The 16,896-nt window shown below is 40.9% G+C and overlaps 2 protein-coding genes across 11 annotated transcripts in view; one reads left to right on the top strand and one right to left on the bottom strand.

Moving 5' to 3' along the window:
• LOC138941272 (glucose dehydrogenase [FAD, quinone]) overlaps positions 1–16,896 on the bottom strand; it is a 266,478-nt gene that overhangs the window by 172,420 nt on the left and 77,162 nt on the right. The window lies entirely within an intron of this gene.
• LOC138941271 (kin of IRRE-like protein 1) overlaps positions 1–16,896 on the top strand; it is a 347,460-nt gene that overhangs the window by 273,284 nt on the left and 57,280 nt on the right. For all 10 annotated transcript variants that reach the window (XM_070310778.1, XM_070310779.1, XM_070310781.1 and 7 more), the window contains one exon: positions 14,622–14,732. In XM_070310778.1, coding sequence (XP_070166879.1) covers positions 14,622–14,732 — 111 coding nt within the window. The remainder of the gene's footprint in view (positions 1–14,621; positions 14,733–16,896) is intronic.

Genomic DNA, 16,896 nt, shown 5'->3' with positions numbered 1-16,896 from the left:
GTGTCGCTTCGCCGTGGCGTAATGTTTCGCAAATATTGGCGTAGAAATCGGCTTCCCCTTTGCCTTCGGGCTCGGCCCTGCGGATCTCCTCGCTCAACCATTCCCTTCCCTTCCCTCCCCGAGCCCTGAGCGCTGCCCCTTCCCCGTTTCCAGCTGCAGTTGATCTGACTGCAGACGCTCAAATTGGCTCGATACATCCGACGAACGTGAAGCGAGTACATAACTCGATAAGTACACAAAATTTTCCTCGCCGTATCCATCCGTCGAAAGACGAATATTTCAGCGCGTTTCTACGAGAGGTATCTTCCCCTATATCGTCGCCGAAGACAAACCAAACCGCGTCTTGGATCTTTATCGCACGATGATCGTGCGACGGTTTCACCGCGCGTTTTCTTCTCGCCGCTAAATTATTTTCTCTCGCGATAAACCGTACGTGTAAAATAGCGAGGTATATGTTATTGAAACCGGCTGATTTTTACGACACGATCCGTTTGCGTCAGATCGAACGCCACCCCGGTGTAATCGTATGTCTCGCTGCGATAGATTGACGATAGCGCCGACGCAACGGTGCTATCGACTTTGCATAAGTGATCGGTCGCGTTTCACGTATAACGCGCTTATAAATATCCCCCAAGTGATAAGTTTGTCGATGGAAGTTTGCTATTGGTTGCGTCATTTAAAATTTATGCACTTAATTAAGGTATCTCGATCATTCAAGCATCTGCACGATAAATGTCCCATTTTTCTTCTCGCCTAGATTCTCGCACGATTTTCTCGCGCGGGATGTGAAAATCACTCGCCTTTAGATTCGCGCGAAGGGCAAATTTAGGAAGGGAGAATCCCACCCACCGACGAGCGGCCAGTGGATTTTAATATTTGCCGTCATATCTCAGGGCGAGGCCAACTTTGAACCGGGCGAGCTGACTCTCGCTTAAAATCACTTTATACGAATCGCGAGCAGTTTTTCATCCGTCGTTTCGTAGACTTCATCCCGACTAGCCCCTATCCCATTGCCTCTCTCGCTTGCTCGACCCATAACCCATATCCCGTGGATAACTCGCAAAAATCCATTTCGCCGTCGACGACTTCTGAAAACGCCCGCATTATTCTTACCGACCCTCGCCCCTCTTTACATTATCGGATAACATTTTTTTCCGGAAAAAGCGCGACCGCTCGCAGCGACGTAGTGTCTATCATGGAAGGAACATCCATATTATGCTGCGTAAATGAGTTGTATACTCATCATTGATTTTATTAGTGTTTTGTGTATCGTCCGGATGCAGTTATTTTTGAAAACATACGTATCTAGTGGATCAGAAATGTTGAGCGGACGGTTAAATGAAAATTTTCGAAAACAAATCGCATCGCTAATGTCGATTTGTCTCGCTTACGAGATCGGAAAGTTTATGCGAAAAATAATTTTTTAATAAAATTAAAAGGAAAATTAGCAAATATATAGCCGCTTAAAAAGTCAATCGGATAGATCGAGTATCTCAAACGATCGGTACAGATACATGTATGTCGTTTGTGGTTCATTCGCGAAGCATCTACACCATGCGCGCGATCTTAGTAGATATCTAAAACCAATAAAGACACACCGCGGACACACTTTCTCCTCCACGCTGGTAGTTAACGAGGTACTAAGGAATCCGAGGACGGCCATTTGGTGGCTGAAAATTAGACCACTTAGGCTTAAACGATCCTCCGACGATTGCTCACGAGAGTTGGCGTAACTTTTAAGTCTGAGCCGGACGAGAAGACACGCTACCGCGTAATTACGATTCGATTGTGTTATCGAGGCTAGCAGCAGAAGACGATAATATTATCAACTTTTTGCCGCGCACGAAACGAGCGATGGGAAAAAGAGGCATTTTTGTATAAAACGCGTTACTCGATATTTTGTTCTGTTTTATTCTTTTTCTCTTGCAATGCTCTCGATAGTGACAAAGTATCTATTTCCTGGAAAAATTCAGAAAACATGGAATTCTCAGGGATTCCTTTTTTACTTTGAAAAATCAGCAAGTTCTCATGGAATTTTATTAGAACTTGGAGAATTTTTTTAAAAATTCTTGTCTTTGATCATTTTGTTTTTACATCGCGAGCAATAAGCATTCCGCAGATCAACGATCTGAAAAAATAAATGTTTTGAAACGCAACAATCTTTATTTAAAGATTTTTTATATGAATATTTTATATATATATATACAATAATATTTTTTATTAAAACTCTGTTATATGTATTCAAAATATATTATAAATTTATGTGTGTAATATGTTCAATATCTTAGTAAAATACTGAATATGAAGTATATAATCTTTATTATAATTATTTGTAAAAAAAAAAAAATGGAAATATATGTGTGTTATATATGCAAGCGAAAGATATTTTTCTTACAAAAGCCAATCAGTTCTTTTCAATATTTTTTCAAATCTAACATCTGGAACTTAAATGGCTTTTCTTTTTTCCTTTGCGATCGTATGAATGGAAAGCATTAGTAAGCGCAAACAATAATAAAATTTATCTTAAAAAATTATATTTGAAATTTCTTTAATTTTCATTTTTACTTGCGATTGTGAACAAAAATATCTGGAAGATCAGGGGAATTCGTACAAAGGAATTTTTTACAAGGTTTGAGTAGACACCGTGAATGAGATAAATGTGCGTATATAATGAAAAAAAAGCATTTATAATTTTGTCTTTCATCTCTACCCTTTACGTAAGTAAGTACGAATATTTATCACCGAAAACTTTTCTCAAATAATCACCGATCACACTTTTCCAATATCTTCGAGTCACTCGCACATCCATTAACGACCGCACCCGACGCGGAAATCGAACATTAATCCGCGGCCAATATCGCGACAATCATAATTCAAATCTCGCTCAGTCTGATAAAAACAGAACGGTTGGATCCTATTTCATTTCGCGAAAAAAGCCGGCCTGAAGAGATAAATAGATAGATGGAGACATTTTTATTTTTAGGCGAGTACAAAAAATCCTGAATCTTTTAAGCGTTTAATATAGCTGCAACTGTGTTGGAAAAAAAGTAAAAAAGACAGAAAAATATTTAAAAGCTAAAACTTTTTTTCTCCTTTTTGACAACTCTTTAAGAAAATAATTTTCCATTTTATGTATAAAAAAAAAATACATACATACACACACACACACATATATATATATATATATATATAAACTGATTTCCTCCCATCCGTCAAAATTTATTTGTACTACGATCGATATAGATTTGTATTGTATTGTACAAGTACTTTCCCTGTATATATAAGACAATACAGAGTTAGAGAGGAAAGAAGAGCATGCTACAGATAGGGGTAGAAGAATTAACAAGGATTGCCGGCGTTACATTCGTTTTCGTGTACCTTGCAATTTCCGAGTGTACCATAATTAAAATGTCGGCCGTTTTGACTTATCGATTTGCGGCACAGTCTGTGGGTGCTCCGTAGGAAAAAAAAAAAAAAAAAAAAAAAATGAAAAAAGTCTCGAATCTCAGACCGAGACAAGGTTCTGGGGGAAAAAAGTCTCGTCCTTTTCGATCGAGTCTTCTTTCACGGAGTTGCGGCCAATCAGCTTCGACTCTGACCACGTTGCAAGGCAGCATCTCGGGAAAAAGACGCTAAGAGAGGAGCATGGAAAGATGAAAGACGTTGTTGCGAGGAGATGGATATCCTTTCATCATCGAGAGTCTTCTTTCATATTGAGTTCCATTCGCACACCGTCGACGGAAATATTTTATTTTTCCTCATCGTTTCTATCGTGTCCAATTAGTTTCTCCCTCTGATAGTTTCGTTAGAAATCACGTGTACCTCGCTATCTTATTACATATCTGACTCCATAAGGTATTAAAATTACATACGTGTTTATCAATAGTAATAGTCTACTGTGCATATTCGGTATGATACTAAGACATTGAACATACATAAACATGTATTTATGATATTATTTTAAATATATATAATATACGATTCTCACACACATAAATATATCTTAAATAAAATTATCCATTGAATAAAATATAGAGCACATATTTAAGACATTTTTTTCTAGCATTTACTATTGATTTATTAATTGTAAATTTAATTTGAATAATATACAGAACAATATATCGCTAAGGAACAAAAATATAAATTACATCTGGAAGTGTGCGTCGCCATATCATCTATAGATCATCAACTTGGCCAATCCACCGGATCGCCAACTGCTCGTAATATCGGAGCAAAATTATCAGAGACAATTTTTTAAAAATATTTTTCGAATCTTACAATTGATAAAATTTCGTGAGCATTCCCTGATTTCATCTTGCGAAATGCGATGAAAATCGAACTACGATTAAATGTAAGATTATGACATTTAATTTTCACAAAATTTAATCGTTTCTACTACTTCCTTTGCTAGCATATTTTAAATCGTTGCGAAATTAACTTGCTCCTTGCGAGTGCACGTTGATAAATTTTGTCGAATTTAAAGTCGCATTTTCTAGACATTATTCCTCGCTTCTCTCTTTCGGATTAATAACACGTATCTCGAACAATACTTTGTACCCGAAATCGATCAGCGTCGCTGGTACATTCTATGCGACGAAGAAGAGATAACGGTGTGGGTCCATAGGGTCGTCGAACTCTCTTGGTCCGTTGCCGTTCGAATATTCGATTAAATGTATCGACGGTGCTCTATAAATGTATATCGATGCGCCAAGCCCCATAAATTCCATACGATCCTGAAGGATGACACGGATCCCGCTTGTCCCCGTACGTTGCTCGTCGCGAAAACTGCTGGCCGTAAAAATTTAACAAGGGAGCTCTTGGACCACCGGGTTACAGAATTTCGGTGATGCCGATGGCGAAAGAGACAGAATTGCAGAGAGAGAGAGAGAGAGAGAGAGAGAGAATGGTGCGCAACACGAAAGGTAGGAAGAAAGGAGGGAAAGTAATGAGAAGAAAACTCTCGTAACTGTTTCAATAATGCGAAATGAAGGATGATTCGTGCAACGGAGTGATATTGAAATCCGTTGGAATCCAATATTTATTATTACCCAAGCACAGCCACGGTATCGTTTCGCAGAGGTGCTATTGTCGCCCCCCCGATAAAATAGTCTCGGCATCTACGGTAAGCTAAATTGCCGGGATTCTTTGCTTCCGGTATGGCATCGGATTTCCGCCGGTAATTTACACTTTGAATGATCACGCTATTGTTGCTGCCGGATTTTTCAGCCAATCTTTATAATAATAATTATAAAAGTACATATCTCTCAAGTTACATGAAGTTTTCATTTTTTAAGCTAATTATTCTGTTTTGCGTATTGAACAAATATTCTTTGGCGTATTCAACGAACAAATTCTTTTGATAAAATGTTAAAATGATAAAATTTTAAAAATATCTTGCAACATTACAAAGCGACTTATTAATAATATACAATTAATTCAATTTTATTCTGGCATTATATATATATATATATATATACTTTAAATCGTATTAAATATATTTATTATCAAGAATTAAATATATAGTAGTTTTAAAGAAAAGATTCATTTATCAATTTCAGATAATATTACACACGTATAACATTTATACACTTATACACGTATATAAGATAATATTACATATAACGATATTATTTTATATACCTAACGAGATATACAACTATCAAAAATATTTACAATGTCTACGCAAGAGGAAGTTTTACGTACGGAGCAATTGCGTAGAAACAATAGTTGGGCGAATCCTCGTTAAAACTTTATCACTGCAATTTAAGCGTTTCTTTGGTTGACCGAAGCCGAATGCAAGGGCGATGGTAATCCTAGATTTCGTCGGGAAAGGAGAACTCGGCCGTTGCATTCTCGATTCCATTTTTACTCGTTTCTCTCTCTTTCTCTCTCTCTCTAAATATATATATATATATATATATTTGGCATAAAAACTCGCTCACGTACAATGCTCGCATACACGGATACACGGCCGAATATGAAAATGCTTCGCCTACTTAGGAACGTATTTTGCGAGTGCTGGCATACGAAGTGGCATTCGACAAACACTGTGCGGCTTTTCAACTCGCGGGAGCTTGAGGCTCAGCAGGCTTATTCAAATCGACCAACGCGCTGGAGAAAAAGGGAGGGAATGGGCGAGGAAATAAAACGAGGTCGGGAAAAGGATAGACGCGGAGGATGAAACAGGTTGCCACGTTCGTTTACTCGTTTATTCGTTTTTCTCATCCTCGCTCCTAGCCTTATGGTGCTTAGGTTTTCTTCGGTAAAATACGTTGTGCCTACGAGCAAAGAGAGGCCGATCCCGACGGGCAAATAGATCCTTATCGATATCCTGTTCTCCGCTTCCGCCGCAAAATAATATCGATATAGTAATATTGATTCTTATTAACGAGAACGTTATTTCACAAGAACAGAGAACAATTTCTCGATTGAAAGGAATTGTTAATTTTTCGCCGCCAGTCCATACGCGAAGCGTATTCCCGTCCCGAGTAATCGACTTTCTAAAATGCGTACTCCACATATACGGTTATTTTTTTCCCGTCGCCCCTCTCGCTCTTCCCGAGATATCGCAGTTGCGAATTTCGTTTCACAGCCGTCTCGGGTGGTCTCGGTCGGACAAGTATTTTAAAACCGCGGCGCGACCCCCGACGATCGAGTATCCGTGCCCAGTTCAGCCGGTGGCTCGTTTGAATTTTAGAACGATAGTGGAAACTCGTGTATCCTCTCGCACGACTCGTGAATTTAACTTTCCGGCGAGCGAGCATGGAAGCGGTGGGCTGGCTGGCACGAATTAATTCACGACCTCCTGACGAACCGTTTTCCACCGAGTTATATCGTTGTATCGCCGACGCACAACATTGTCATTCCCGCACGCGCGCGACATCGAGGGAGTTCTCATCCTGCGAAACTTGAGACTTATTTCGCGACAATGAGAATTAAACGGCCAACTGTCCCCGTTACGTCATTAATTATCGCGAAAACCTGCCCATTTAACGTATCGTCTCGGAAATAATACCGGCGGCTTGAGATTTCCGTTGGTCTTACACGACCGAAAGGACGAGACGCGTTTGATGACGAACCCTGGAAAACTCCGTCGGCAGAGAAACGGAGGAGGGTGGTGAAAGAAAACAACGAAGGAGGATGAGTTCAGCGGTGACAAGGAACATGAACGATGGGCGCGACGATGATGTCGGCGAATTTGAAAATAAAATTTGACATTTTTATTGAAATCCGAGGACGGAGCACCCGCACCGTGGTATACGTGTAATCCTTCATGTCGACGAGCCCCGAAGGGGAGGACGGGAGGAGCGTTTAATAGCGCAGTTATGAATGATGAATCTTAACGCGAATAATAATCCATTAGCGTGCGGAGATAACAGCGTCTCGAAGAATCCTCCTTTCGAAAAATAAAAATAATAATTGGTGGAAATGGAGAAGTCTAGAACAGCCGTGTAATTTCCTATCGCGAGAAATCCCCGCGCGAATCGTTGAGTATTATAAAGTTACGCGACTTCGCTCGTTACATGCGATGAATAAACAGAAAAAGAAGACCTCTTTCTCTCTCTCTCTCTCTCTCTCTTTCGAGTGTCCATTTAATAACATTGGGGTGAAACTTCCCGAACGAGAATTTCAACTTGTCGACCCAGTCTGCCGATTCTCGCGAGCGAGAGCAAAGTTTTCGCGATCTCGCTTTTTTCCCGCCGCGCACCCGTTTCGATTTATGTAACGTAGCGAGGGGGATTAAATCGCGTTGGACGGTTCGCGTGTCGCGTCATTTCGTGCAATTTAAAATGGAGAAACTCCTTCTCTCGATCGCGCACGGAATCTCGGCTCGCAGCCTCTATGTTGGCGCATCGGTTTAGGCCCCCGTAGCGTTACGTAGGTGGTAATTGCTCGAGAATCGATTTAGCCGCTTGCACTCAAGCGACGTCGCCTTAACCAATACAGCGCGCCGCGAACGATGATATTCCTGTCGATAACAATTTACCTCCGATACGAAATGCCGCGTCTTTCCGGCCACCATTCGAGCGAGCTTAAAACGAAAATGATGGAAGAATAATAGCGGAACAATACGCAACACACCGAACTACGATACGAGAGATGGCAAGCTCGAGTCAAAACGAAAAGATTATCGTGTGAGAAATAGTGATGCGATACTCGTTATCGAAAAATCCAGATTCGTTTCATCCAAATCAAAATTTACGTTTTCCATCATCCATCCATATCGCGATCGATGACAATTGTTTTGTATTTCTTGCCAAATTTTTTTTCGGATTTACATGCTGCGTCTACATCGCGTTTAAATATCCGAAAATGTGACGGAGAGAGGAATATATTCTGTACATGTCGCTTGAAATGAAACACGCCCTCGTCGCTACCATTGTTACGCGATTAAACGAGAAGGTAATCTGTAACGATAACGAACGCGTGGGATTCGGCGATGCAAGATAAAACGAGACGGAATGTACTTAATTTTATGCGGTTAATGCATCGCGTAACGTAATACAGTAAAACGAGGCGCGCGATTAATTCCGCGCCCGGCAAAAATCCCGAGTGATCTCAATTAATCATTCGTCCCGCTGAAAATTTCAACGTAACGGTCGCCGAAATGCAAAAAAAAAAAAAAAAAAAAAAAAAATTACGGAAACGAGCTGAAACATGACAAACGATCCGTTAACTTCTCGTCCCCTCTTCCCCCTGGGTTTCTTCACCCGATCGTATCCCCGCGTGTAACCGTAAGTGATATATTCCGTGAGAAAGAAGAAAGTAGCAAGAGTAGCGTAGAGATCTCTCTCCGCGCGCGGAAGATAAATAATCCCTCGGAAATATGCGCGCGACGACGATAACGTTTTTCGAAATGCGGCGGAATAATAAGCGAATATTTTCGTGACACGTAATTTCGTTTGCGAATGCCATCGCGATGTACGATCTGCCCCGTGGGGGAGAGCTGGCCGGAATCTCGATAACCGCGCAACCAATCTGCTCGAATCGTGGCCGAACACAGGTCAGTAGGTCGCTCCCGTATATACATGTAACAATTTCATGCATTCCTGCGGCAGAGATCTTCCTCAATAACCCCGTTTCCTCGATCAGATAATATTGTATATCGCGATTATCGAGGATGAAATATCGTTGCTTTTGTTTTTTAATTACCCGCGATGCCACATGTTCGCAATATTTTATTGTACATATATCGCTTATATTGTATTTCACGCTTTATTGCATTTATTGCGTTTCTCTCGTTACACACTCTCACTAATAAAATAATAATTTTAATTACATCCAGTTATATATGCGCGATCGATCTTCGACGCTAGAGCTCGCGTTCCATTTACATTACAAACCCACCTTCGACGGAAATCACGAATATTCTTCTTGCCGATTCGCGTCTGCGTACTCGCTGGTTTCTATGCGCTGCGAATTCATGCGGAAGAAAAGAATGTAATAAAATCGCGACCCCCTGATTGCACGTAGCCGATTGGGACGCGCGTTTGTATCCAACCACCGGCTCGTTACCGCCATTTTTACGATTTTAAAAGAATGCAGCTGATTGTAGATGCGTCGAATCGCCGTCTTCTTTAATATAGGAATGGATCATTAACTCGTCTCGTAATTTGTAAGCATGTCTGTTTTTTTCGTAATAAAGTCAGGCAGACGCGTTTATATGCATTTACCGCCCGACACGAAAGGCTTGTTCAAAAAGCGCTTTCGAGCCCGATGTAAATGCAACTTTCGTGTCGCAAAAGTTCGCTGCTATCTAACTTTCAAAAACATTTAGTGCACGCTGGTAAACCGAAGATTCTCAGCGAAAAAAAAAACCGTTGCTCTTTACCTCTCGGAAAATGTTTTCTCTCAATGGCGAAGATGCAATCCCGACATCTTTTTTCCGAAATCTTTCTTCCTGGCGGCGCGAAAGCCTATCCCGACGGCGGGGAGAGAGCTTAAAATTAACTCAATTAAAATTGCGGCGAGCGAGCACACATGCCACTTTGGCTTTTCCACCGTCACGCGCGCGAACCGTCCATTTTCCAACCGCTCCTGAAATTATCAGCGCGATCGAAACGAGGCCCATCGATTACACCACTGATAATTGCCATTACATTCTCCGATCAGTTCGATCTCTTTCGCTCGTCTCGCGTATGATTTATAGGAAATTTCTTGTTCAGAATTAAATTTCCTATAAGATCTCAAAGTCTGGCTGGAACGTTCGAGACCACCCTGTTTTATACGCGCGATATAAATATCTTATATAATTTTTAATACACTTACATATATATATTTATACGAGACATTTACGTTAAAGGCAAATGCACGCGTGTAACCAGCGTAGGCAAATTAGATTCGATATTCGCAGAAACGGACTGGAAACGGACACGTGTACATTGCACGCAAAACTAGACTCCCTGTTTGCGGAAACAGACGGCTACTTCGATCTCCGAAGCGACGTTGTATCTATAACTACCGGCTCTCTACCGCGCGTACTCTAGGATTACATTTTGTCTGCGAGCGATACTTCTCTGAGATACACCCGCGCGTGTGTATAACTTCCGATTAGTATCGCGGTATCGATCTTGGTGTGTTACTCGCTGAAATAGGTAATCGTTTGCTTTTGCAAACTTGTGTTAAAAATATTGAAAATTTAAAGACCAAAATGGAGGGAGTAAGAAAGCGCATAATATTACCGCATCGAAGTATTCTATTATTTAAGTTCAATATTGATATTTAATCCATAGACAGAAAGAGGAATTTCATGTATAAATGCAACTGTTTCAATATATAATTTGACAAAATACACACACACCGACACACACACATGAAAGTATATTTTGATATTCCATTTTCTCGAGAGCTTCCGTGATAAGTCAAGTATATCACATGCCAAAATACATAAATGATATGCGACATATAAAAGACGTGACAATTTTTGCATCTCGGAGACGCTATTCTAAGCTGTGCTATTAATAAATCTAATATCTGGTTAAATTATGTGATCTGCTCGCGATAAACTAGAGCGGGATGAAATTCAGTTTCCTTACGGAGCTCCATCGGGCTTTCGCCTGTCGTTGAATCAATTCACCGTGATGCGATTTACTCCGATAAACTTTATTTCTTCACAATATGTCGCGATCGTTAATTGCTTAATTTCGAATTTTACTCGTCGGTCCTGATTTTACTCGACTGATTAAACTCGATAACGAAATCTACGATGAATAAATTTCGCGTATATAGGTGTCTCTCCCATAACGAAAACCGATTTTGCAAATTGGCGAACAATTCCGCCGAATCTCTCGACCTTTCCGATCTTTTTGTATCGCAAAGTTTGTGTAATACAAAAAAATATATTAGAATCTAAAATAATAGAGACGCCGCAAAAATATCAAATATTGATTTTTATTATTTATTTATTTTTTTTTTTTTTTTTATGATAAAGCAAAGCAGATTATGAGTCTTTAATTTATTTATCGAATATCTATGTGTGTTGAGTCTAATTGTAAATTCGGTAAATAATTTTTTAAATCAAAATATAAAGGGATTGTCGAGTGATAGGAATCGATTACGGAGAGAGATGAGAGAACAGAGAGGAAATATATCACGCATGTATCATTTTTGATCGCGTAAAAGTGCGGCAAAATATCGCCCTCGGAGCCTCGTAGAAATTAAGCTCCCCGAAGGAGGGGGGGAGGGGTGTCATTGCCCGTCGTAGATTGCTCCGGATGATGCACGATACGTTATGAGCCTCATTTAATTTGCTGTCGTATACGCAGCTTTTACGAGGTAAATTGCGCGAAATTATCGACGACACCGCTAAACGTTACGCGAATATCATCATCCTCGTCGGCCAAATGTGACGTTTAATTATTATTACGTGTCATTACAATTGCATTACGCGTGACTAGGATTGACGTCGTTCCTCTTTCTTATCCGTAATCAATTAAACCTAAAGAGAATAACAAAATGAATTCTAATTTAACAATCTTGTCATTTTTATAGTAATTCAATTCTTTGATGACGACAAAAAAATTTAACAAAGCCATATTGGGGAAAATTTAAAATTATTAATCACGTGAAACGTGGGATTTGTGTCGCGTTCTATTAATATTTATCTCTGATATATTGCATAAATAGAATAATTTATCGGTCGCTTCTTGCACAGATATTACGAAATGTAATTACGTACGAGAGAAGTTTGTAAGAATATATATATAGATATATACTCTCGATATTTCGCGCGGTACGTGCAATTGCGATTTTACAAATTACGTGCGAGCGCGATACCAAAGGAAAGGATGTACTTGAAGAAAATGAATTAGAAATGAATAGCAACATCGAGAAAAGCAATTCGCACGCTCTTGCGCATCGACTTTGATGCGGATTTAATTAATCTACGCCCGGAGAGCTTAGTCCGTGCGCGCGCAGCATCAAACGAGCTTAACACAGGAGCTCTCGCGAGACGTTTTCCATGCGAAAATCCTACAGTGATATCTTCTTAACGTTCCCTTACCATTCCAAGGGACTATCTGAAAAAGCGAGAGAAAAAAAAAAGAAAAGGAATCAAAAAGTGGTGTAGAGGACTGAGAAATCGGAGTGAAATGCCACGGCGTCGAAAATAAAAGAACGAGAAGGAAGCGCGCGCCAAAATAGAAAGAGGGGGAGAGAGAGAGAGAGAAACGCCGGTCACGTCGATTGATTGGCACGCTGACGTGCATGGCCACGATGGATGACGCTTTATTTTCCACGGTATATCTCGATTATGGATTGAAAAGCGGCCATAAATCCTCGTGAATACTTTACAGGTACGTTCCGGCAGGTGGAACGGAGGTTGAAACGGGGAGGGAAAGGGAGGAGAAAATTTCATCGCGGCATCACACGAGGGAAAGAGACGATAAGGCGTTGGAGGGAAAGAGGAAAGATAGTCGGATGGAAAAAGAAGGGAAAGGGGTGGAAGAGGCTGGCTCGAGCCAGCCAGCCGAGGTGTTGGCGGATGATGTTACGGTGGATGCCCGAAAATTGAATTCGTCGGAACGCGAAACGCGGTTTGATTAAGTGCTTTCGTCAGGTAACCGGGGCCGTATCGTGCCCGATAACGTTATCGTTCTCGATTTTTGCTCACGAGAGTCCGACTTTTCATTTTTTTTTTCCCGCGTCGAGTCCATTCGCGTAAACTGATTCATTTAATCGTCTCTCAATCGCGCTTTTCTTTAATTGCGGCATTTTTCTTTATTCGTGCACGATACAAAATTCTCTCTCGACGTCGAGTCGCGAAATTTTTGCATCCAAAAAATACGACGTGCGCACGTTTTGCTTTCGCACGGTGATTCCCTTGCTAAGTTTCGATATGCAAAGCTGGCGAGAGCAACGCGTAGAAATTTCTTTACGACTCAACGGACAAGATAACATTAGTAGGCGATTATATCGAATCGATGCACCGCACGCATATCTAATTGCACAAATATATATTTGATAGGAGGTTGGATTACGTTGCTGGAGTGCTGAGATAGCGCAAATAGCGAAATTAAACAATTTTTTTCTTTCAAAATTGATTCTAGGACTCGTGAAAAATACCGAGCGTCGAAAATTGCGCAAAAATTGCGAATAAGTCATATGTTATAAGCCAGTAACTACACATATTTTTATGACGAAACGCGCACGCGCGGGGATTCGCGAGCGATATTTCGAAAGAAAGAAAAAACTGCATTCTCATACAATAAATATATATTGTCGATTCGCAGAATATAAATTCGTCGTTTTTTATCCGATATAATGAGTAATAATATTTGTGTTAAAGTAGTAAGGGGCGTATTAAAAGTGACATCAGGAATGCTTTTAAATTAGATAAGTTGGTAAAACATCGACATGTATGTGTGTATGGTATATACTTGCAAAAAATCAGCTGAAATTAGCAAACAAAAGCTAAAACGCGCGATGTGCCTGAGGCTGCATAATTTACGAAAGAAGTTGAATGCGGCGAGAGAATGAAGCGGGGCCGGGGGAGAGAAAAGCGAGGAGGGAGGCGAGTATCGTAACCGCGTTGATAAAATGCCGGATATGTTCGACGTATGCGCATAACTTACAAAATAATGGAAAAAAGCAAGAGAAATATCCTGGACGGTTTATCCGACTCCGCTTCGATTTCGCGAGAGCGAATATTCCGCGAAAAAATATCGGCGCGCTTAATCCGCGATCATAGCTACATGCCGGCCCCGATACATGCCTGCGCCCAATTTCTATCAAATACAGAAGAGTAGAATACGGAAAGTTTTTCACCGACGGCTGCGTGTATAATTCAAATGACGTAAATACTCACGATTCGATATCTAAGCGCGTCCTTCATTCGCAAATTGAACGTCACGAAGAAATCGTTTGGAAAGGATCCCCTAAAAATTTCACTAAACATTTAACAAGTGAAGAAATTAATTAAATGACCAAATAATATTTTTAAAAGAAAATGAGTGAAGCGGAGGAGAGTTTTAGGTCTCGTATATTTTTAAACCCCCTTTTTACTCTAATACAACATCTTTAGTTTCTTCATCTTTTTGCACGACGCGCCATTTTTATATCCATTTTATTTTCCTCTATTTCTCGACGCGTGGCACTTATACAAATTTCTCTTTCTATTGCAGTTCCACCGGAGCAGCCAACCATCTTGGATCGGTGGGGTCGCATCTTGAACGGCACAGCTGGCCCTTACGAGGAAGGCGATGCACCGTACCTCACGTGTCGCGTCACGGGCGGTAAGTTGGCCCAAAATACAATAATATAATATGTATGCGCTGAGAAGCGTTTATCTGTGTCCCCGTTAACTGCGCGCCCAACACATCTGCACTCGATAACATAGGGTGTCTCAAACGCAACGAGCCAAACTTTTCGTCCAAGAGCTCTTTGATCGATTTAGGAGCGACTATTTAAAAAAAAAAAAAAAAAAAGGCTAAATTATACAATAGTGTTTAATATGAAAATATATGTAAAAATATGATTGAAAATATTAGAAGAGGATCTTTTATACGATTAACATTTAATATACGCGATGGAAGAGATAACGTACGCGCGCGGATACATTTCGTCTAGGAAGAGAATTTTTTCCCGTTCAACCCATCTTGAGAAGAGCTCTCTCTCTCTCTCTCTCTCTCTCTCCTCCGTTGAATCTCCTTTCCAAGTCACACACGGCGCATTTTCGAAAGGTCGTCGCTCGCGGCAACCTCACCGCGAAATCGTTCGCGAAAACTTTGATCGCGCGGTCGGAGTCGTTGGTGTCGCCGGTTATTAGATGAGCCAACTTTTTATCGGCCTTCGTGGCTAAGTGAAAAGTTGAGCGAGACTCACGGTCGCTTTCTACTCCCCCGAGTGCGGGAGAAGTCCCGGCCTGCGATGGATGGGGGGCGGCGGAGAGGACGCGCGAAGGGAGAAAAGGGAGCACTTGCCGCTGTTTACTTTAGCAACTGGATCTAAATTTCTGTTTATAACTGCGGCGCAACTTCTTCGACGGGCCTTAAAAGATTATTTCCAACCCTCCCTTTTCGTTTTCAACCCTGCTTGCGTGCCGTCTCGCCTTCAATGCCGTCGCTCTGTCTGACGGAGGAGAGGCATTCGTCGAGCTTTCGGCGTGATTAAGCATCGCGCTCCTTTCGATTCGCTCGCGCCACTCTCGTTCTCAGGACTGGAAATACTGGGACGGAGATGGAGAAACGTCGTTGAGGATTCTTAAGTCGCGTCGCGGCAAAATTTTCGGCAAACTCCGACTCGCGCATCCGCATCCGTTTTGAATATTCATTGCCGCTCTGTCGTCTCTCTGTGCGTCTCTCTTTCAACTCTCATCGTTATTTAATTGTTTCAATCAAAAACTTGTATAAACGCGGATTCGAGAATGCAGCGCATTATAATTTGAGGATTTGCAAATTAATTACGATTAAGAATTTATTACTCGTCGTCGTCATTCGCTGAAAGAGAGAGAGCGAGGGAGAGAGAGAGAGAGAGAGAAAGAGCACTCTGCTCGTGTAAATTGACAGCGCGTTAAACATTTTAAAGGAATGCTTTTAGTCGTAGATATTCGACAATTGTTTAATTCGCGATAACTTTGTCATACGGTGACGTTATTCTGACTCTTACATCGCATTTACACGAATAATTATCACGAACTATGCTGAAACGCTGCGTTTTTATGTTTATTATATGGCTTGGTCGTCCCAAGCACGCGAAACAAAATCCAGTTCTTTACACGAAATGCACAAATATGTTGAATCGATGTAATCTGTCAACGGCAAATTCCTATCGAATCGTTCGTCCATCGGTGAACAGCGTTATACATCACGATATCGTCCATCCTTCTTGTACATTTGTTAAAAGCGAAACAAAAAGTATAAAGAGAGAGAGAGAGAGAGAGAGAGAGAGAGAGAAAAAGATATAGGAGGCTTTGTTACTACGAGAGGAGATAAATCCCGTTGTTAGAATCGCTTGGTTCTCGAACAATCATATTAGTCATCGTTGCCAAATGCCGGGCAATGGATAACGGCGATTCGCGATGTGCCCTTGTTCATCGGCGAGTCCTGTTTCGACGGATATATCGAAATATACGAATCCGGGAATATTGCCGTATGCAGATTCAATGGGAATTGCATTCGCGTTGCGCATCGATCAAACGTACTGCGGCGTATAAATTGAATATCGAGAAGATCGGCTTATCCTTAACAATACGTTTGACGTTGCACCAAAGATTCTTTTGCCGATATATGAATTCGCCGTTTTAATTTAATTATAAATAGAGAGAGAGAGAGAGATTTTTTTGTCTCTTTTCCATTTTTAATCGTTCGAGTTTGCTAGTAGAATCCACGATTCGATTCGTGGCTGCGACGTAGAATGCGACGTGGACATATAATACGAGCATTAAATGTCAAGCAAAGC

Source organism: Polyergus mexicanus, unplaced genomic scaffold, assembly GCF_030449975.1.
Source record: "Polyergus mexicanus isolate NDT 795.1 unplaced genomic scaffold, iyPolMexi1.0 SCAF_18, whole genome shotgun sequence".
NCBI classification, from domain to species: domain Eukaryota; kingdom Metazoa; phylum Arthropoda; class Insecta; order Hymenoptera; family Formicidae; genus Polyergus; species Polyergus mexicanus.
Note: the sequence above shows the minus strand (reverse complement) of the source record. Positions and strands in the feature narration are given on the sequence as shown.